At 53.5% G+C, this 22,221-nt stretch overlaps 2 protein-coding genes across 3 annotated transcripts; one reads left to right on the forward strand and one right to left on the reverse strand.

Moving 5' to 3' along the window:
- Nucleotides 1-2,930: 2,930 nt before the first annotated feature.
- On the reverse strand, nucleotides 2,931-11,784 carry POLR1E (RNA polymerase I subunit E). Its single transcript, XM_071455092.1, has 12 exons — nucleotides 11,641-11,784; nucleotides 11,454-11,557; nucleotides 10,157-10,233; nucleotides 9,114-9,199; nucleotides 8,495-8,550; nucleotides 7,279-7,423; nucleotides 5,891-5,998; nucleotides 5,447-5,543; nucleotides 5,137-5,270; nucleotides 4,349-4,430; nucleotides 4,106-4,237; nucleotides 2,931-3,276 (listed from the first exon to the last, which is right to left on the reverse strand). The coding sequence occupies exons 1-12, from the start codon at nucleotides 11,699-11,701 to the stop codon at nucleotides 3,117-3,119; spliced, it is 1,242 nt and encodes a 413-aa protein (XP_071311193.1). The 5' UTR covers nucleotides 11,702-11,784; the 3' UTR covers nucleotides 2,931-3,116.
- Nucleotides 11,785-11,927: 143 nt separating this feature from the next.
- Nucleotides 11,928-18,905, forward strand: ZBTB5 (zinc finger and BTB domain containing 5). Of its 2 annotated transcripts, none has more exons than XM_071455100.1 (2): nucleotides 11,928-12,073; nucleotides 14,692-18,905. In XM_071455100.1, exon 2 carries the CDS (start codon nucleotides 14,696-14,698, stop codon nucleotides 16,718-16,720), a length of 2,025 nt encoding a protein of 674 aa, XP_071311201.1. In that variant the 5' UTR covers nucleotides 11,928-12,073; nucleotides 14,692-14,695; the 3' UTR covers nucleotides 16,721-18,905. The 2 variants fall into 2 exon arrangements, with proteins under 2 accessions (XP_071311201.1, XP_071311202.1); XM_071455101.1 differs by lacking the exon at nucleotides 11,928-12,073 and adding an exon at nucleotides 12,080-12,690.
- Nucleotides 18,906-22,221: the final 3,316 nt, after the last annotated feature.

Consider the following 22,221-nt stretch of genomic DNA (forward strand, 5'->3'; position numbering starts at 1 on the left):
AACCTTAGAGGAAGATCTGCAAGCCACAACAAATTAAGCAGAATGACAGTGAATTTATCATGGGGTGGAAAAATAGATTTTGGGGTTTTTGGTATGGGGGTTCAGGGGGCAAGATGGAGGGATCTGGGCATGTCCAGCCTTTCTCCTTCTTCTTCTTGGCCTCCATCTTCTGGGTGATGGTGGCACTTTTGGATTGGTTTAGAGTAGAAGCTCAGTGTCTAACACAGGTGACAGGTATTGGAAAGTAACTGTAAATATTGCACAGGCAGTTTTTAGTATAAAAAGATAACCCTGCCCTGGGGCAGGCAGAGTGCCTCTGACTGTCCTGCTGAGCGGGCCTGGGCAGGGCAGGAGAAATAAGGAACAATAAACAACCTTGAGACTGAGAAATGCAGAGCTCTGACTCCTTCTTTGAGCGCTGGGCTGGGAGCAGAGACTCTCTAACACATCTTGGGGTCACTGTGAGCAGCTACAGATCCCGACACATAGTGATGCCATTTTGGATTTTGCCTTTTTTCTATGTTTTCTGTATTCTTCACACATATCTTTGTAGCTCTGTAGCCTGTTGTATTAGTGACTAGATTTCCCAGTAATTTTTCATGGCCTTGCCCTAGGGAAAAAGAAAAATTCCAGAGCTCAAGCCCCAGGGGTACAGAGCCCCTGTGCTTTCTTGGCTCTTTCCTGGCTCCCAAGGTTGAGAGCAGCTCTTGGAGATAGATTTCATGGACAAAGTGCAGCCAGTGCCAAGGGAGGGCTCCAGAAAAAGGGCTGGACCTGGGGGTGGGGAATTCCATCACCACTTGTGCACCACTTGGTCCTTTTTTTGTCAATTATGCTGATTTGCTGAACTTAAGACAAACTGTACTCATCCTGCGTGAGTGGGATTTTGTGGACATCTTTCCATAACTGCCCCTGAAAGCCTCCAAATGAAAAAAACGCTTTTATATTACCTCGTTGCCTAAATTGTGCCAAGTTTCATTTTCAGGATAGGGAAAAAGGCAGCAGTACAGGGAATGTGCTCTGGCAGGACCCCCAGCACGCCCGGCTGCCCCGGGCTGGAGAAGCCCCCCATCCTGGAGCTGCAGCACTGGGAGCTGCTCACGTTGCAGCTGCTTTGGCAGCGAGTCCCTGTTTGTGCTGGGAGGGTCAGGGACGGACACGGTCTGTGTGTCTGTCCAGCCGCCAGCCAGCAGAGTTAGAACTGAGCTCATCTCCTCCCTGCTCAGCCTGGGGAGCCGTGTCCAGCTCTGGGCTCTCAGTTCCAGGCACACACACCCTGAGCAGCCCAGGAGGAAGCTGAAGGGGCTGGGGCATCCCTGCTGCGAGGGACAGTGAGGGAACCAGGGACACTCAGCCTGGAAGGCCCAGGAGCACCTTGTCCATGGGTAGAATGCACACAGACCTATGGTCCCCTGTGCCAGAGCAGGCTTTGCCCCGAGCAAGGCAGTCCTGTGCGGATAGCTCAGTCCCTCCTGGGGCACAGTGCCTGAATACCCAGGCCACTCATAGCCATGGCTACCTTAAGCAAGCTTAGTGGATTTCAGCTCTTTAGTGATTATCAGCTCTCTTAGGATTCCAGCTCTTTGCTTGCTAAGGCGCCTGTGGGCTAGAGGGAAAAGCAGAGAGAGGAGAAGGAGAAATAGTCCTGGTGGTTCCACAGCAATGGTTTTATTGAGGGGTCTGAGAAGGGTTCCAGCAACAGCTCTTCTTCTGTCGAATGGGCTAAAACAGCCCCTTTTTACAGAGTTCAAAGGGATCCAAACTTGCCCAATAGTAGGGGTTAGGGGAAAGTGACCTATGGGGTTACAGAGATCAGCTATGGGGCGAGAGGCAGAAGACAGGAGCTTATTTTGCTGTCCCATCATGACTCAGCAATCCCTACTGTTAAGTCTCAGCCCTCCATGGAGCCTTAGCCAATTCTATGGGGTCTGCTACACACACCTATGCATCTTTTTCTTTTGCCACAAAACACTGCTAAGGCTGAGACCACAAGTCCCTACTATGGCCAGGTCTAGTCATTCCCACATTCTCCTCAGGGGAGAAGGGCAGCTGCAGGGAAGGTGGCTGGGGACAGGCCAGAGGCCATGAGCACACAGGGTTAAAGGAGGCGCCCTCTGAACATTTGGAAACTGCTTCACTGTGAATTTGTGGAGTTCCTGTAAGCAGAGGCACTCCAAAGTCACCTGGACACAGCTGGGCAGGGTGGGCCTGTGCTGAGCAGGGAGAGGGACTGGACACAGAGACCTCCAGAAGCCCCTTCCAGCCTCCACCAGCCCTGTTGATGATTCCTTGGAGCCTGCGACTCCCCCAGCAGCAACGAACACAGGGTGTTTGTGCCACTGCTAATGAGGGGCGAGAAGTGGCTCTTCGAGGTGTGCCAGGAGACACACACATCCCACGAGGACATAACAAACCCAAATTACTGTGTGATGTCAGAGATGATGTCCTGTGACATTCCATGCTCTTGTTTCACTCGCACCAGTGTGGTGGTGATCCCATTCCTCACGAGCCCTCCCAACTCCCAGAGCCTTACTCAGCCATCAGCTCCCGTGAGGCTGACCACCAGCAGTGAGGATTCAGAGGAACCAGACTAAAGGATCTCTCCAAGGGACTGGGAAGCCACAGCTGTGGGCCCACATTCACTGCTCTCCATAAAGGTGATACCAGCTCCAAATCACAGAACTCTCCCTTCCCCCAGGAAAATAGCCAGGATAGGAAAAGTGACAAAAACTGTGAACACCTTTACAGGTTTTGAACACAGCATTACACTGGCACTCCAGAGAAACGAAAAGGTGTATGTAAGTCACAGTCTTGGTCTCCCTGCTTCTGACCTTGAACCTGGGAGGGGCCATGAACCAGAACCTGCCACCTCAAACTGTTCCCTTGTGCTCCAGCACAACCTCCATTTCACACCCACACAGACAAACTAGGAAAAAAAAGGTTTTATTATAGCTTTTTCTATATAAATAGAAAAAAAGCAGCATTTTACTGAGGTGAAACCGTCAGCTTGGGTTTCAGCTGGGTGAGGGCTGATGCTAGACCTCAGCCCAGCAGATGAAGGCATCCCCATGACATTCTGAGGGAGGGGCTGTGTCCCCCCAGAGCTCCTGGGCTGCTCAGCTCATTTTCTTGCGCTTGCGCTGTCCCTCTGGTGCCTTCTGCGTGGGCAGGGGCAGGGACAGGGTGCCCAGCTTGTGGTTCTGCTCATTCTCCAGCCCTGGCACCCCCTTGGCCTTGGACACCCTGAGCCGCAGGGCCTTGGCGATGTCCAGGATCCTGGAAAGCAGGGGAGATGCCATTGGGGGGCTCAGCCCCACAGGGACCCCACAGGAGAAATGCCATTGGGGGGCTGAGCCCCTGTGCCTGACCCCACAGGAGAAATGCCATTGGGGGGCTGAGCCCCACAGGGTCCCCACAGGAGAAATGCCATCAGTGGGGCTGAGCCCCTGTGCCTGACCCCACGGAGGGCCCCGAGGTGTCTGTGCCCCGGGATGCCCCGGAGGCAGCAGCTGCAGCACCAGGGCTGCGAGGCAGAGCCCTCCTGGGACAGGCACTGCTGCTTTCCCAGCAGGTCCCAGCCTCCTCCCTGCTTCCCCACAGGCCCCGTGCTCCCAGCTGCAGGGCAGCACCACCCAAACCCAGCATCCACTGCCAAAGCCAACGTGGACTCCTGGAAAAGCTTAGTCCCAGAAAGAAAAAGGGAAAATGGATGGAAACCGACAGAAGATCGCTCTTAAAGCCACTAAATCCACCACTTCTGATCAAAGAATAGAGGATAACTGCAGGCAAAATAAGCAGTGGCATCAAAACCGATGAGGAAGCTTGAAAACCAAGCAGCGCCCAAGGGCTTTGGTAAGACCCAGTAATAAGTGAAGTTTTGGCCAGAAAGCCTGATCCAATGGACTCTGCAGGGCCAGGGACAGGAGCACAGCTGGAGCAGAGCTGCAGCTGCCAGGGAAATGCAGGTCCTGCACCCACAGACTACTGCCTATCCTTGCCCCCCCAAGGGAAATTAAAGCCCTCCCCAGGTCCAGAGACACTCCAGGGCTCTCCCAGGCTCCCTCTGCAGAAGGATCCTGGCAGGTGTGAAGAACAGGAGACTCACCTGCTCTCTGAGAGCTTCAGGTCATTCTGCAGCACGGTGAGATCCGTCTGGAAGTTGTTGATGTGCAGAGCCAGGGCAATGACATAGGCGGTGATTTTGGCCTTCATGGATGCAGAGATTAAATTCTGGATGCTGTGTGGCAAGAGGGAGAACTCGTGAGATGTGGAGTGTAAGGTGTGTCTGTGGCCCCTCAAGCTGAGCTCTGCCATGCCTGTGCCTCGAGCCCCACACACCATCCCTTACCTGCCATTGTTGTAGGTCAGCGAGGTGAAATTCTTCATGAGCTTCTTGCTGATGATGTGAGGGCATTCAGGACCCATTGGATCTAGGGCAGAAAGGGGCTTTGCAGTGGAATGAGGAGCACACTCTCTACCTTGCACTGCCCACCAGCACAGCAGCACGTGTATCATCCTGACACTTAGCATGGAACAGCAGAATGTGTGTGACCCACTGGGATCACTGAGTCCAACCCCAGCAATCCCAGCACTTAGTGCCTCTTCCCAGGAACACAACAAACCTAAAACAAACCTCTCAGTGCTTCATTTCTAGGTCTCTTAATGCTTCAGGCCTGAGAGAATCCCTACAGCTTTTATTTTCTTAGTAAAAGCAGCCTCCCAGTTCCATTCTGTACAATCTAAAAGGCACACACACCTATGCATTATTTCTTTTGCCACAAAACACTGTTAAAGCTGAGACCACACCAACAAGTCCCTGCTATCACCAAGTTTGGTCATTCCCACATTCTCCTTAGACAAGTCCTGGGTGACTGCTGTGTCACAGCAACCAGAAAGATTATTTAAAGCCAGGCTTGCCTCTTCCTCCTCCCTCAGTGCTGCCAAGGACTGACAAAGACACACAAGTTCTAAGGAGGATGGCAAGTCTGGAAAATCTCAGCCAAAATGTTTTGTGTGGCGCTGTTTCAAAAGCAGGACCCTGAGCATGGCAGGGGTACGATCCACACACTCAGCTGGCAGGCAAAGGATGATGAGGACATTCCCAAAAACGTGTTTATGAGCTGAAAACTCTCTTACGCTTCTTCTTGATCACTTTCTGCTGGCTGAACTTGATGAGGGTGTCCAGGAACCAGAGGCATCTGGCTTTGTGGTCCCTGCTCTTCTCATCAGTGGGCAGGAACTTCAGCTCCTCCAAAACAAAGGAGCAGAGGCTGCAGGAAAGAGAGGGGGAGCTCAGCTGCCCTTGCTGCTGTGCACACGGGTGTCCCCCACATTCCCCGAGGCAGGGGCTGCTCTGCCACGCCCGGATCCCACACCCTCCCTCTGCCCTGAGCCGTGGCATGGGCAGCAGCAGCCCAGTGCCCCTCAGCCTCTGCAGTGCCCTTACCTCCTCTCCTCTGTCCTCTTGGCCATCTCCTCTGCAGTGATGCTGGCCAGGGTGGCTGCTGGCACCCGCAGCGCCTCGTACTCGGCAGCAGACAGGACTGGCAGGAGCTTAAGGACAACAACAAGCCTGGCCTCGCCCTCCCAGCAGGGCAGCTCTGTCACACTCAACTGAGGAGACGCGGGCAGGGCAAGGGGATGGAGCCTCCAACAGGCTGTGGCACAAGCAGAGCCCACCAACACTCCCCGTGGAATGCTCCCAGCTGAGGCAGAGCATCCTGCTCCCCACAGGAATGGGCAGGACACGGCACCTGCAGCCCCAAAACCCCAGGGCAGCATCACCTCACTCGCTCCCAGCCCTTGGCCTGTGAGGGGCAAGGGCTCAGCTTGCCCCCAGCACACCAGATGGCTCCGTGGAGACTGAAGCCACAGTGCACAGAAAAGATACTGTCCTCAAACCTGTAGACATGCTCTGGCCGCTCAGCATCCTCGTGGCACGGCGGGAGGAAGGCAGAGATGTTCTGCACATCGTCCTGGGCCACGTCCTGCATCAGCCCTGGGGAGGGAACCGGCACAGGAGCGCTTGGGTCGCGATAACCAAAATGCAAAGAGCAGCAGCACAACTCAAATCCTTCCTTTAGAAGCAAGTTTACTCCAATGGGTCAACACTACTTTAGTCACAACTGGAGTTTCAGACATTTACAACTTCTATCAAGAACCTTCTTGTCACAGACATCTTTTATGAAAAACCCTTTCCTTAGGATTTTTCCTCCTGAGAAGCTGAGAGGCCTCAGGAACAAAATGTAAGCAATGGTTATCTGCTGCTGTGGAATGCAACAGGTGCACCTGGGATTGGTCTCATGTTGGTTGTTTCTAATTAATAGCCAATCACAGTCAGCCAGCTTGGACAGAGAGTCTGAGACACAAGCCTTTGTTATCATTCCTTCTTTTTCTATTCTTAGCCAGCTTTCTGATGAAATCCTTTCTTCTATTCTTTTAGTATAGTTTAATGTAATATATACAATAAAATAATAAATCAGCCTTCTGAAACATGGAGTCAGATCCTCGTCTCTTCCCTCATCCTAAGACCCCTGTGAACACAGTCACACCTTCTGGTCATAAAAATTTAGAAAGGCCTCTCCAGACTAGAGAAACATCTAGGAAAGGAGGGTACCAAGATGTGGGCAGGACACAGTTTTGGCACCTGTGTTGCAGTGGACACCCACTTGGCACAGAGCAGCTCTGAGAGCACAGTCAATATCCACCCTGGAACAAAAGGGACGAAAAGTGGTGGGGTCTACAGCCAACAGACACCTCTCCTGTTTGTGCCAGGGACACTCCTAGGATCCCAGAAGTGCTCTGGAGGGGTCTTGTCTGGCCTCCTGCCCAGATGCCCACAGCCAGGGCAGCCCCAGCTCCCTTCTGCCACAGCCTGGAAGCCCCCAGGGATGGTGACACCACACTGTGCTGTGCTGTGTCCCAAGGCTGCACCACCCTGAGGTAAGCAGGTGCCTTTTCAACAGCCATGCCACAGAGCTCAGACCAGCTAAAGGCACTGCCTTTCTGCCAGTGAACCCATACCCACAGGAGCTTCCAAAGCAGGCAGGAGGGACACTGATGTCACAGGGACCTTCCCTCACTCAGCTAACTCCAACAGCAAGCCCAGCAGCACCAGAAAGCAGCGGTTCCTCTCCATGTACCCATCCCAGCTGCTGAACCAGCTACTTCCTCATCACTTAAAGAAAAGCCCTCTTCTTCCTGCCACACTTGGCATGGACAGACAGCACAAGGCACTTCAGGCTGTGCTGCTTACAGCCCGAGGCAGAGCCCCCTCACCTGTCACTCCCTTGGCATCGATGACGTTGGCAGCTGCCTTGGTCACAGCCGTGCTCACGATGTCGCTGCCCACGGCGTTCATGCGGCGGGAGCTCAGGGCGCGCTTCTGCTTGCTGGTCCCGAAGGCCTCGATGCACAGATCCATCTGCACGGGGCAGAGCACACTCTGCAGCACCCTGAGCACCCCGGGCAACACCAGCCCTGCTGCTCCTTACACACACACAGCCTCCAGGACAGCTTTAAACTCCTCACGAGGCAAAGCCCGCAGGCGCGGGATGTGCAGGCTGTGAGGGCAGGAGGTCACTGGGGTGGGGGCCAGCCCAAAGCAACCAGGAAAATCAGGAAACCCAGGATAATCAGGAGAACACTCCTGAGCCACGCAATGTCACTGCCATATTTTCTGAAAAATCCCTTCACCAGGATTTCTTCTGCTGGGAAGCTGAGAAGCCTCAGAGAAAATGAAAACAATTTTATCCCATTTGCTTCTCCTGTGTTTGCTGCTTTGGAATGTGGTTGGAGATTGTTTATCCAACAGGTGATTATTTCATTGGATTCTGCTGAATTGTTTTAACTTAATGACCAATCACAGCCAGCTGTGTTGGACTCTGGAGAGTCACGAGTTTTTCATTATTATCTTGTTAAGCATTCTGTGAGTATCCTTTCTCTATTCCTTAGTATCATATCATATCGAATCAATATCATATCAATGTCATATCATATAATGCCATAAAATATCATATTTATATTTAATTATATGATATAATATAAATATAATAAGTTATAATAATATTATATAATATTACATTATAATATGATACAATATAATAATACTATAATATCATATCATATTGTATTCATATCATATCAATATCATACAATATCATATAAATATCAATATCATATCAATATCATATCATATCAATATCATATCATATCATATCAATATCATATCATATCAATATCATATCATATCAATATCATACAATATAATATCATAATAAATTAGCCTTCTAAGAACATGGAGTCAGATTCATTTTTCCTTCCTGCCACAGGGGACCCCAAAACCACCCCAAGGCCATGCCTGTGCTGCCTCCCGGGCACGGGGGGAACGCTGGGCCTGCACAGGTTTGCCCTGCAGGACACCAAACCTCCCAGGCCAAGGCAAGCACCTGTCCCTGTCAGCCACAGCAGGACATGGCACAGCTCCCAGCTTTACCTTCTCCCTGTAGGATTTGGTCTGGTAGTCCTTGGTGTCGTCAGGCATCACGTTATCTGCAAAACAGCAAGAGTCACTGTGCTTGGGCAGGGGCAGCCAGCAGGGGAGTGCCTTCAGCCCTGTGATGACAGACTGGCACAAGACCTCCTCTGTGTGACCTGGCTACTCAAAGGACACACCAAACATGAGAACCTACAACAAAAAAGGCTTTTTCTACAAAGTCCAATTCATGGACTATGGCCAAACCCATGTCCTGCTGCACAGGGTAAAAATCAGCTACCAAAATATGTGATCTTTTGGGTTCTTATCCTGGGTTCAATGGCAAAAAACAGTCCTGCTGGATAAAACCTGGGTGGGTTTTTGTTTGTTTGGGTTTTTGTTTGTTTGTTTTGGGTTTGTTTTTGTTATTCAGGGACCCAATTCCTGATGAGTGCCAGGCCTCCCTCAGCAGAACACACCCAGGCAAGGCTGCACTTGAGCAGTGACACCTTGTGGGTGACTCCCACCCCAACGCCCAGCCTGTGCTCCCCTCTCCTGGCATGCTCAAGTGAAGGATTTGGCCTTGCTCCCTGCCAGGAAACAAGAGCAGCCCAGCAGCTGTGCCTGCTAGCACCCCCACCTGAGAGCAGGGGCTGCATGTTGAATATTTCAGCATTGTAGACATCCATCTGCCCAGAGCTCTTGTCCAGCACTCCAACAAAGTACCTGGGGAGAACGGGGGCAGTGATTAGTGAGAGGCAGAGCAGTGGAAATTACCTAAATTACAAGGTCTTCTCACACCCCAGCAGCTCTCCTGCCTTCAGCACTGTGATAAACCAGGCTATCTCCAAGGCATGTGGACATATAAAAACAGAAGGACTTGATGCTCTGAGTAAATGAAGAAGTCTGGAAACAACTGAATTGGGTAAAGTGTAGGTGCCAGGGTTCTGCTATTTTCTTTTGCCTTTTTTTGCTATGCCAGGACTTGATGGCCATAGCTTGAACAACAGCCAAATGTCCAAATTTCCTCCCAGAGCTCAGGATCTCCAGAGGTGCAGGCAAGCAGCACTTCAGCCCACAGAATGACCTGTTCACCAATGTTCAGAGGCAGGAGCACCTAAATCTGCCCACAAACAACACTGAATTCACAGCTGCACCACACACATTTGTTAAACTGCATTTATCTCTCCAAACCTGAGCAGAAACAAACCCTCGGTGCTCCTTTTTCAGCTGCAGCATCTCACTGCCAATGGACACTGCTCCATCTGAGGATCCACCTCTGCTGGGTCAGTGCTCAGGCAGCACAAAGGCTGGTGTGGGCATTTTTGAGAGGCTCTGCAGGAGGGAAGCCACGTCCTTGTGCAGAACATCTCAGCTGGAAGGGCCCCACAGCAATGACCCTTCAGCTGCTGATAAAGGCAGCTCCTCCAGCCCAACTCCTCAGTAACACAGCTCCATCCTGCTGCACTGCTCCATATCCTCACCCCAGACAGGTTTTCAAATTGGTCTGATTTACACAGCACAGCTCCCACCAGGTGTGCAACAACAGCCAGAGCTTCCTGCCCCAATCCCTGAGCCCCAGGGAGGGAGCCCTGAGATGAAGGGAAGGGAAAGGAAAAAGGGGAGAGGGAAAAGGGAACTCTGTGTGTGAGCAGGCCCTGTGCTCCTCCCCCTGCCCCATACCTGCACAGGGAGTTGCACTTCATGACCTGGCTGCCAAAGTTGTGCCCCACGTAGCAGAGCCGCTCCGTCTCCGAGACCTGGGAAAGCAGGAGAGATCCTTGGGAAGGGCTGGGGGAAACCAGGAGAGATCCTTGGGAAGGGCTGAGGGGAGGCAGGAGAGATCCTTGGGAAGGGCTGGGGGAAAGCAGAGAAATCCTTGGAACAGGCAGAGGGAAACTCCCTGGAGCTGCCTGAGCTCTGCAGTGCCAGGCAGAGGGATCAGCACAGCAAACCTGCACAGTGTCCTGCAGGGCCCACCCCAATATTTCAGTTTAAAATGTGTTTTCCAAGGATTCATTCAAGGTCCAGAATTGGCAAGTGCCTGAATTCAGCAGCTGCAAAGGCAGAGCCAGTCCTGACAGGAGTGCCCCAGGCACCTCAAGGTACCCTCAATGCATCATGACAATGTGGTGGTTTCTCTGCCCTGCTGCATTGAGTTTCCCAAGGATCTGGGCTGAAAACTCATTTACTCTTTGAGTGGATGTAAAGATTAAAGCAGCATCAGAAAGCACCTTCTGATTGCAGCTCAGCTCCCTCCTCACTGAGAGACCCCCCTTGGGCTGCACTTGAGCTGAACAAAGACTCCTTAGGAGGAGATTTCCCAGTCAGGGCAGAACACACTGGATTCCATTACCAGGTGCCCCCCAGGAGCTGGGCAGCAGCTCCCCAGAGTTCAGCGTGTCCCTGCTCTGCCAGCTGCCCCTGCAGTGTCCCTCAGCCAGTCCAGGGACATTCCTCTGGAGCCCAGGGACACATCCCAGTGCAACACGCTGGGCCAAACTCGGATTGTGTCACAAGGTCTGCTGCAGAGCTCGGCAGAGATCCTCACACTCCCACACTGGTCTGGGTCATAAGAACGCTCAGAGCCCACCCAGTGCCAGCCCTGCCATGGCAGGGACACCTTGCACTGTCCCCTGTCCAGCGTGGCCTTGGGCACTGCCAGGGATCCACGGTGGGCACCCTGTGCCAGGGCCTGCCCACCCTCTCAGGGAGGAATTTCTCACCCCAACGGGAGAGAAGCCAGGGCCACAGCCCTCCGCACCAGGAGCTGCTCGGTGGGATCGCAGCCGGGAGCTCCTTGGGCCGGGCCCGGCCCCGCTCCCGGTCTGCACCGGCCCTGCAGCGCACAGGGGTAATTAATGACATTTATCACTTTTACCCCGTCGTGGCCGTTATCCGGCTACTGCCTCAGTGTGTACAACTATCACTGTGCCCGAACGTTTCTGTGCCCGGTGTCCCGGAGCCCCCGCGGCCTCACCAGGATCCGGCGGTGCCTCTTCCGCGGGTGCGCTGAGTCCCGGTTCCGGTACACGGTGAAGCGCAGCGACTCAGGCCGCTCCAGCCTGCCGTTGGCGAACCGCACTGCGGGACAGGAAGCCGTGAGCTCCGGGGCCGGCCGCGGAGCCCCGTGACCCGCCCCGAGCCCCCGGCCCGCTCCCGCTCACCGAGCGCCGCCGGCCGCTCGCCCTCGGGGTCCCCGCGGTAGCGCCAGGTGGCGGCGGCCATGGCGAGGCGGTGTGTCGGGATGCGCGGCGCGGTTCCGATGCCACTCCCGGTCCCGGCCCCGCTCCTCCGCCTCTTCCGCCGCCGCCTCCGGTCGTGGCAATAAGCTCAGCCCCGATTGGCCCAGGCGAGACTCTGCCGCGGCTTAGCAGTAACGAGGCCATCGATTGGCTGCGGGCAGGGTCCGCGCCGGCAGCGGCCGGAAGTGACGCGCAGTGTCGGCGCGGCGCGGCGGGGCGGGGCGGGCGGGGCCTGAGCGGCGGGAGCGGGGCCGGGGCCGGGGCCGAGGCTGAGCCCAGTCCCAGGCCCGAGCCCAGGCCTAAGCCCAGTCCCGAGCCCGAGCCTCTCACGGCCCTTCCCGCACGGACACCGCAGGTGAGCGGGGCGGGGGGCGGCGGTAAGGTGGAGACCGGTGACCCCGGCGTCGGGCGGGACCGGGGCTCTCCGGTCTCCCCTTTATGTCCCGTGCGCGGCACGGAGCGGAGTCTCCCGGTGCCCGGAGCTGGTGCCGCGCTGGGTGCAGGTTCCTCTCTGGGAGGGGCGCGCACCGTGGCTGCTGTAGGTGATGCGCAAGGGAGTAAACCGGGCAAAAACAAGGCAGAGTCTGGGGAGGAGCGCCCGTCAGCAGGAGATACCGGGTATCCACCGCCAGTTACCGGCCGCACTTCTCAAAGGCTCTACATGACTCGGTTTTCGCCGCGCTGAGTATTCCAGTGATACCTGGCGATGCTCTCCGTGTTCTGAGTCCACCCAAGGACATACGGTGGGATCCCTGGGATGTCCCGGGCAGGGCGAGGAGCTGCCCAGCAAACACAGGCATGAGTAGAAAGAGAAAAGCAGCGAACCGTCCATGTCAGAGCATGGACTTTCTGAATCAGCAGGCTTTCATTTGGTCCCTCCTCAAAGGTGTGATTCTGGCCGTGTGACCTTTTTTTGGCTGCTTTATGGTCCTCTGCCCATCGATGCTGTGGAGTTGCTGCTGGAGAATAAACGTGAGCACAGGAACTTGTGTGTGTGTGCCTTGGGCACACCGATCTCGCCAGGTCTTACACTTTGCTGTTTTTTCATGAGGAAAAGTTTGGATATTGCCGAGGGTCACCATGTAGTGTTGAAATGAATCCACTAAGACAGGGCTGATGCTCTGTAAATGAGAGTTAGAGAAGGAACCACCCTGCCTGGTGCTGGTTGTGCTGCTGGGCAGTGCTGTGCTTTGCCAGCAGCCCCAGTGCTCCTGTGAAGGGTTACCCACCTGTGTGAGCAGGGTATCAGAGGGGCAGCACGCTGTCACTGTGATCACACTGCTTTACAAGCCAGGACTGAGTGTTTTACTCATGGCTGTGAGGTCACCCACGCTGTCCAGCACAGCTCTGTGGTGCTGAGGTCAGCTCTGTGGCACAGCCTGGGCTGTCACTGCGCGTCCTTGTCCTCCAGACTGCTGGCTTTGGTGCTGTGCCCGTGTGGTGGTGCTACACTCAGGCCAGTTACTGTTTGTCTGCTTTTCAGCTGTCACCTTTTGTCTTTAAAAAATGCCAGCTTTGGGAGGTGGAGATGAAGGTTTGAGTCCTTTCTTCCTGAGATGGGGGTAGTGGGGTAACTCTAAGAAGGGGTTTAGTCTTCAATCTTTGGCTTACAAGACCAATGTTTTTATAAACTATCAGAGTTAATTAGAGTTTGGGTAGTTTTCTAGGGCGGCTGTATGTGGGAATAAAACTAGAATGATTGTGAAGTAGTGAAAGAGGCTAATTGCCAGGCTCACTGCAGCCCCACCAGGACTCAGCCATAGGATCATACAGCAGTTGGGGCTGGGAGGGCACCTTGTCTTGTTCCAGCTCCTGCCACAGCAGGGACACTTCCCACTGCCCCAGGTGCTCCCAGCCCCGGTGTCCAGCGAGGCCTTGGGCACTGCCAGGGATGCAGCTGGGCACCCTGTGCCAGGGCCTCCCACCCTGCCAGGGAGCAAGCCATGCTCTGCTCCTGTCTTTCAGTTTGAACCCGCTCCCTTTCTCCATCCCTGCAGACTCTCATAAATGTCTTGTCCCACCCTCGCTGCAGCCCCTTCAGAGCTGGAGGGCCGTGGTGAGGTCACCCTGCAGCCTTCCCTTGTGCAGCTGGGCAGTCCCAGTTCCCTCCCTGTGCTCACAGCACGTCCGCTGCCCCGCTCTGTGGTATTCACGCCCTCTGAACAGAGAGAAGCTGTGAGACAACAAGAGAAGAAGGAAAACACGATTCTTATCTCGCTTGCTGTGCCCGTGTTATGCTAAAGTAGAATGCAATATGGAGATGATTTACCCAAAGTGAGGATGTTTTGTGCCCCTGGCCTATCAGGGCCAAGAAGTGTGTGTGTGTGGGACTGTTGTGACGGTGTTCACAGGGGTCTTAGGATGAGGGAAGAGACGAGGATCTGACTCCATGTTTCAGAAGGCTTGATTTATTATTTTATGATATATATTACATTAAAACTATACTAAAAGAATAGAAGAAAGGATTTCATCAGAAGGCTAGCTAGCTAGGAATAGAAAAAGAAGGAATGGTAACAAAGGTTTGTGTCTCAGACAGAGAGTCTGAGTCAGCTCACTGTGATTGGCCATTAATTAGAAACAACCACATGAGCCAATCCCAGACCCACCTGTTGCATTCCACAGCAGCAGATAACCAATGTTTACATTTGTTCCTGAGGCCTCTCAGCTTCTCAGGAGGAAAAATCCTAAGGAAAGTATTTTTCATAAAAGATGTCTGTGACAGACTGTCACAGGACAGTCAGGGGAGAATCAGAGATGAGGGCAGTTCTGTGCAGTTGTGAGTAAGAGTGAGTGCATGGCAGATTCAGTTTAGATGAAATGTACATAGTGTAGTATAACAAAGTAATTCTTTAGGCTTCTGATGGTGGAGTCAGATGCATCATTCTCTCTCCCCTTTGTCAGAGTCCCCTTTGATGTACAATACCGCTCTGCTCAGCCCGCTGGCCCTCACCGCGCTCCTCTTGTGCTTTGCAGGACCATGGATTTCCCGGGGCACTTTGAGCAGGTCTTCCAGCAGCTCAACTACCAGCGGCTGCACGGGCAGCTGTGCGACTGCGTCATCGTGGTGGGCAACCGGCACTTCAAGGCGCACCGCTCGGTGCTGGCCGCCTGCAGCACGCACTTCCGCGCGCTCTTCACCGTGGCCGAGGGCGACCAGAGCATGAACATGATCCAGCTGGACAGCGAGGTGGTGACGGCCGAGGCCTTCGCCGCGCTCATCGACATGATGTACACCTCCACGCTGATGCTGGGCGAGAGCAACGTCATGGACGTGCTGCTGGCCGCCTCGCACCTGCACCTCAACTCGGTGGTCAAGGCCTGCAAGCACTATCTGACGACGCGGACGCTGCCGCTGTCGCCGCCCAGCGAGCGTGCGCAGGAGCAGAGCGCGCGGCTGCAGCGCTCCTTCATGCTGCAGCAGCTGGGGCTCAGCATCGTCAGCTCGGCGCTGGGCTCGGCGCAGGGCACCGAGGAGCCGGCGGGCGCGGCGGGCGCGGCGCTGCGCGGGGGGCTGGAGCAGCGCGCCGCCTTCCCCATGCGCCGCCTGCACAAGCGCAAGCAGTCCTCCGAGGAGCGCGCCCGCCAGCGCGCGCGGCCCGCCCTGGACGAGCCCGGCGCTGACGGCGCTGCGGAGAGCGGGCAGCCCGTCGTGCACTCCCGCGAGGATTTCTTCTCGCCCGACTCGCTCAAGATGGTGGACAACTCCAAGGCCGACGCGGTGGCCGATAACCAGGAGGACAACACCATCATGTTCGACCAGTCTTTCGGTGCTCAGGAGGATGCCCAAGTGCCCAGCCAGTCAGACAATGGCGGGGGGAACATCTCCCAGATGTCCATGGCGTCCCAGGCCACGCAGGTGGAGACCAGCTTCGACCAGGAGGCATCTGCTGAGAAAAGCAACTTCCCGTGTGAAAACCCAGAGGTCAGCCTGAATGAGAAGGAGCACATGAGGGTGGTGGTGAAGTCTGAGCCCCTGAGCTCCCCGGAGCCCCAGGATGAGGTGAGCGATGTCACCTCCCAGGCGGAGGGCAGCGAGTCCGTGGAGGTGGAAGGAGGGGTGGTGAGTGCAGAGAAGATCGAGCTGAGCCCCGAGAGCAGCGACCGCAGCTTCTCGGACCCCCAGTCCAGCACCGACAGGGTGGGGGACATCCACATCATGGAGGTGTCCAACAACCTGGAACACAAGTCCTCTTTCAGCATTTCGAATTTTTTGAATAAAAGCAGGGGAGGTGGCTTTGGCGCCGGCCAAAACAACGACGACAACATTCCCAACACCACCAGTGACTGCAGGATGGACAGCGACGCCCCGTACCTGATGAGCCCGGAGTCGGGGCCCGCCGGTGGCCATTCCTCTACCGCTGTCTCGCACGTGGAGAACCCGTTCAGCGAGCCCACGGACTCCCACTTTGTGAGGCCCATGCAGGATGTGATGGGCCTGCCGTGCGTGCAGACCTCCGGCTACCGAGCAGCAGAGCAGTTCAGCATGGATTTCCCCCGCTCGGGGCTGGGCCTGCACTCGCTGTCCCGGGCCATGATGGGCTCCGTGAGGGGAGGAGCGGGCGGCTTTCCCGGCTACCGGCGCATCGCCCCCAAGATGCCCGTGGTGACCTCCGTGCGGGGCTCGCAGCTGCAGGAGAGCTCGTCGGGCTCACAGCTGATGCTGAACGGCGGCGCGTCCTTCGAGGGCGGGCACCTGTCGCAGCCGGGCCCGCCGCAGCTGACGCGCGCCTCGGCCGACGTGCTGTCCAAGTGCAAGAAGGCTCTGTCGGAGCACAACGTGCTGGTGGTGGAGGGCGCGCGCAAGTACGCCTGCAAGATCTGCTGCAAGACCTTCCTGACGCTGACGGACTGCAAGAAGCACATCCGCGTGCACACGGGGGAGAAGCCCTACGCCTGCCTCAAGTGCGGCAAGCGCTTCAGCCAGTCCAGCCACCTGTACAAACACTCTAAGACCACCTGCCTCAGGTGGCAGAGCAGCAACCTGCCCAGCAGCTTGCTGTGAGCGGAGCAGCCTCGCTGCCGGCGGGCAGGGACAGCGGCGCGCCCGGCGCCGGCACGGCTCGGCTCTGCCTTTGGGGATATCCGGTACCTACCTCGCGGGTGCCGCCGCCGGGAGCCGCGCGGCGGGATGGGGATGCGACCCCGCGGCGGGGATGGGGATGGGGCCCCACGGCCACCAGCCCCTTTGCAGGGCAGAGGGGCGACAGCACGGGGGTCTCCTGAGATGGCACGGTCTGACAACAGAAAACTGACAAACTGACGTGCGCGTTTCTTTTCTCTTTTTGGTTTTTTTTTTTTCCTTCTCTCTAAAGCATTTTGTAACAGTGAAAGCATTTAAATGATTACTGTAACATGAGTTGCTGCATTACATGAGGATGGTGGTGCAGACCCCTTTACCTTTAAAAGAGAGAAACGGCTTAGGCTGCACCTGTCTGACATAATGCTTTAAAATATGCTAATTATGAGGATAGTTCTAGGATTTTGAATGTATGTTTGGCTGTTTTGTAGTAAAGGACACTGTGTAATCAAGGTGCTTAAATTAAATCCCAGACAAGTAACTTTTGGACTGTCAGGTGTACATATAACTTTAACACAGCAAGATCTGGATATTTGGCTGGTTTTTTTTCTTTTTTTTTTTTGTAGAAGCGAGTATTAAGTGGTAAGTGAAGTACTGTCTCTTGTTTGTGCTATTCCTAGCAGTATTTTAACCAGTTTGTATCTCCAATGTTACAATTCTATATACGCAGAAGTTTGAGCAGAGCTTGTCTTTGTCTGTTGTTTTGAAGGAGAGGGAATTTGTGATGGCTTTTTTGGCCACACAAGGCAGCACCTCGCTGTTCCCAGATGCCCACAGCCCATCTGGTCCCCATTATGGCATGAGCACGTTGTCTTTTGCTCTTATCTCCAGCCTTTAATTTCCTGCCCTGCGCACTGAGTGACTTCCCTTGGCAGCTGTGGGTCTGTCCTTGGAGCCAATGGCTCCTGGGTCAGGAGCAGTCCTCCTCTGCCATATTGCACAGAATCACAGAGTATGCTCAGCTGGAAGGGAGCCCTCAGGATCACTGTGTCCAGCTCCTGGCCTTGCAGGGGATACCCCAACCATCCCGTTTGTGCCTGACACTTCTTCGCCTCAGGCAGCTTTGGGGTTGTGACCCTGTCCCTGGGGATCTTGTTCAGTGCCAGACCACCCTCTGGGTGAAAAACCTTTCCTGATAGCCAACCTAAACCTCCCCTGATTCACCCTCAGCCGTTTTCTCACGTCCTGTCACAGGTCCCGAGAGTGAGGAGCTCTGTGCCTGCCCTTCTGCTGCTCCTCAGGAGGATGATGAAGGCCCTGGCAAGGTCTGACCTCAGCATCCTCTCCTCCAGGCTGAGCAAACCAAGTGCCCTCAGCTGCTTCTCGTGAAGCTTCCTCTCCAGAGCCCTCACCACCCCCTGGCCTCCTCTGGGCAGCCTCTAACAGCTTAATGTCTTTGGTATGATGGTGCTCAAAACTGCCCCAGCACCTGAGCTGAGGCTGCCCCAGAGCAGAGCAGCACAGCACAGGACAGGACAGGACAGGACAATTCCTCCCCGACCCTGCTGCTGACACCCCCAGGATGTGGCTGGCCCTCCTGGCTGCCAGGGCATGGCTGGCTCACATGCTGTAAAACATCCTCCTCAAGTCCACTTAAGATAGTGTCATAAAAGTACTTTTCCCCTTACATTTAAAAAAAAGCTAATGTAAATTTAATTTTTTTAAAAATGGCACCATAGGCACGCAGCAGAAATTTATCTTTTTCTACATAAATCATGTAAATCTCTTTTTAGTTTCCTCTTCTTGGTGCCACCATCACTTAACACTGCCTGCAGCCTCCTTTCTCCCTTGTCAAAGGTGCACACACGCTGTGCTCAGCATTATTAAGTTTTAAAATAAATTTCCAGACCTTTCTGCTGGTGGTAAATGCAGCTCAGCCGAGAGGGGCTGGGTCAGGGCTGCAGGGTGTCCTTCTGCTCAGGTGGGGCAGGGGAGTCCCTGCACCTGCCTTGTCAGCAGGTGTTGTTTGCACCTTGGCCATCTGAGGAGTGCAGAAACATAGGAGATGGGTGGGTTAATTCCTTTAAAATGTTACTATTTTGTTATAGGATTTACTTAATGGTCATATCTCTGATTTTTTTTTTAAGCATTAAAATAACACTTTTTGGAAGCAGTGGGATATGCTGTGTTTTGTTTTAAATTTCAGTATTGGGGACTAACAGCACTGAGCTGCATAAACACTCTCCCAAACATCAGTAAAATGCAGTATTTTGTACTTTAATATTTTCTTGTGTTGCTTTTTCAAGTAACACTGTTTCATCTTCATTGCATTTCTAGTGTTTTGCATTTCAAAAACAAGGCTTTTTTTTCACTTTGTGTTTCCTGTAGCACATCCACATTTTTGAACTGTTGCAATGTTTTGGAATAAAGCATCTCTTTGCGCAGTGAGACTAACTAGGAACTAATATGAGCAGATAAACACTTGACTGGACTCTTGAAGTGTTTTTATAAGGATTTTGATGTGGAATATCAGTTCTGTATTCTTTCTTTGTGAAGAATTTCTGAAGGAGCGCTTTTGGCAGCGGCAGCTTTAAATTCCATGGTCAGTTGGTGTGAGCCTGGAGCCTGCAGCTGCCTCGCAGCCTTCTGAGTCTTCCTGAACACAGCAATAAATTCCTGGGGATAGCATGAATGAACACGCGGGGCCTGAGCTGCCCTCTCCACCCCACAGCCTGGAGAGCTGATGCTGGACTGTGCTCAGAGCTGAGCTTTGCACGGGGGATCTGGCCTGGAGGCCTGGGGCTGTCTGTTCCAAAGCACCTGGAAATAAACCCTGCATTCTGTGTGGCTGTGTCTGCCTGGCTTCACTGCTGCGGGGCTCTCCACGACAGCCTGTACAGAAAAAATTGTGACTGCACAAGGGATCATAAAAACCTCACCTTGGTAATAATTTTGTCCCCTGTAGAGTTCTTTGGATTACTTTTGTGGATGACGTAATATTTACACAGCACCTGTGAAATTCATGATCCGTGGTCACTGCTCTCTGAATCCCTCATGGGAGTGTGAAAAACACCAATCACTTGTTTTTAAAATTCTAAAAGCTTAATAATAATAAAATGGTTATTAAAAATAGCAATACAATTAGAGTAATAATAATTTGGACAATTTGAATTAGGACAATATGAGACAATAGAGACAAAGAGTTACAGACAGTCTGGGCACCTTTTCTGGGCAGCACGAGCCCCAGAAAAGACCCAGGTCAACAGAGGATTAACCCTTAAAACAACAGCCTGTTGCATATTCATACACCTCATCCATGATGCATCAATTCCATTCCAACACAGGATTCTGTCTGGGCAGTGTCAGCTGCTTCCTCTGAATCCTGACAGCTCTTCAGGGCTGAGTGAGGCAGGAAGAAGTTCGTTTGTTCTGATAATGGAGCAATAAATTCCCTTTCTCTGAAAAATTCAGGTGTCCTGTGGCTGCCATCTCAGTGCCAGTCCTTTCTTTAGAAAAAGTATCCTACATAGCACGGTTTCTATTTTAACATTTTGTTATAACCTAAAACTATATTTAACACACTACTTATGAGAACAAGTTTCTAACACAACACATAAAATATTCATTTGAATATTTGTGAAAAGCCAATCATAAAATACATGCATTTTTCACAGGAGGATGTCTCAGGTGCAGGAGGTGCTTGTCTCGGGGGAGTTCTGGGATGGACACCTGAGCCCCGTGCTCCAGTCCCCGTGGCAGCTGATTTACCAGCTCGTGTCTGCTTCTTTGAGCACCTGGGGAGCCTGGCACACCTGCTCGGACACCAGGCCAGTCCCTGTCGTCACCAGAAACCTCTCAGATGCTTGGCCACATCCTGCAGTGTCACAGCAGCTCCACCACCACCAGCAGCAGCATCCCCAGAGTCAGCACTGAGGACTCTTGGAGAGCAGTGAGCTCCCCCTGGACCCACACCCTCTGGGTCCTGGCCACCCTTCCTCAGCTGCATCATCCTACTCCAGAGAAGACAGCTCTAACTCCTGGCCCTGCACCTGTCCCATGTCCCATGCCCCATGTCCCATGTCCCATGTCCCATACCTCATGCATGGGACATGGTTTTCACAGCACATCCAGTGCTCATTCCCACTGTAGTCTGGGCACTCCCCAGCCAGCTGGGATGCCCAGAGCACACTGCCTTCCTTCCCACCAGCACAGCCACCAGCCTTTCCTGCTCAGTCCAGGTTACAAACCCCCAGAACTATTTCTGGCAGGCCCGCACAACCAGCCATGCTTGTGGATCCAAAGTTACTGATAAATGTGTCACAGTTCCTCCCGTGATGCAGGGCAGCTGCCCCAGCTGGTACTGCTACCAGAGAAGTGATCCCTGATATCCCCAGCCGGGGTCTCTGCACAAACCCCAGACAGGACAGGGCTGCTGGGAACGTGCCTGGAGCTGTTTGATTTCCCAGCATCAGCCTCATTCCATGGCCATGGCAATGGGAAGATGCCACCAGCTCACATCCCAGGCAGCAGACACAGAACTCAATGTCTCAACTTACTCTAGGAGTTTTTTGCCCAATCCCACAAAGCAAAAGCACATTGACAGTGTTTATATCTGTACAGTAAATATTCTATATTGACAGTAGTTCTGTCCAATCACTGTAAGCACAGGTACCTGTGGTTAAACAGTGCTTGCTTATTTCAAATACAATACCTGCTTGTGAGCCTTCAAACACAATGCACACAGCTCCATTATTAAGCTTTAACCTTCCTAATATCTCGCTAGATAAACTTTCTGTAGCTTAGGGAGTTATTCTAGACAAGTGTTAATACACAGACCATTGCTCTATTTGTCCTTGCTTTTCTACTTTTTACATAATTTTTCTGCTGACCAATCTCATGGCTGCTGCTCAGCTCCAATCACAGTTCTGCTGTCTCTGAGGCCTGCCTTTTGCAGCTTTCCCAAAACCCTCTGATTTTGAGGATTCCCACAGATTGGGATGGGATAATTGGATAATGGGGTGATTGGGATGGGATGGGGTGGGATGGGCAGACACCCACCCCATTCTCTGGCTTTTTGCAAGGGGCTGCCACGCCTGTAGAGGCTCCTGTGTCCTCTGAAGAGCTGCTATCTGTGCCTGGGGTGGCTGAGGTTTCCCTCCAGAGAGGGACAGCTGGGGTTTGTTGTGTCCCACCCTGGCATCAGTCAAACTCCAGTGGTACCCGAGAGGGTGGCATTCCCAGCTCTGCCCAAATCCTTGCCTCTTGGCAGCAGGAGGGATGGATGGATGGATGGATGGATGATGGATGGATGGATGATGGATGATGGATGGATGGATGGATGGATGGATGGATGGATGGATGGATGATGGATGGATGGATGGATGGATGGATGGATGGATGGATGGATGATGGATGGATGATGGATGGATGGATGAATGGATGATGGATGGATGGATGGATGGATGGATGGATGGATGATGGATGGA

Source organism: Agelaius tricolor, unplaced genomic scaffold (genome assembly GCF_023055355.1).
Source record: "Agelaius tricolor isolate 1412-34295 unplaced genomic scaffold, bAgeTri1.0.p SCAF_44, whole genome shotgun sequence".
NCBI classification, from domain to species: domain Eukaryota; kingdom Metazoa; phylum Chordata; class Aves; order Passeriformes; family Icteridae; genus Agelaius; species Agelaius tricolor.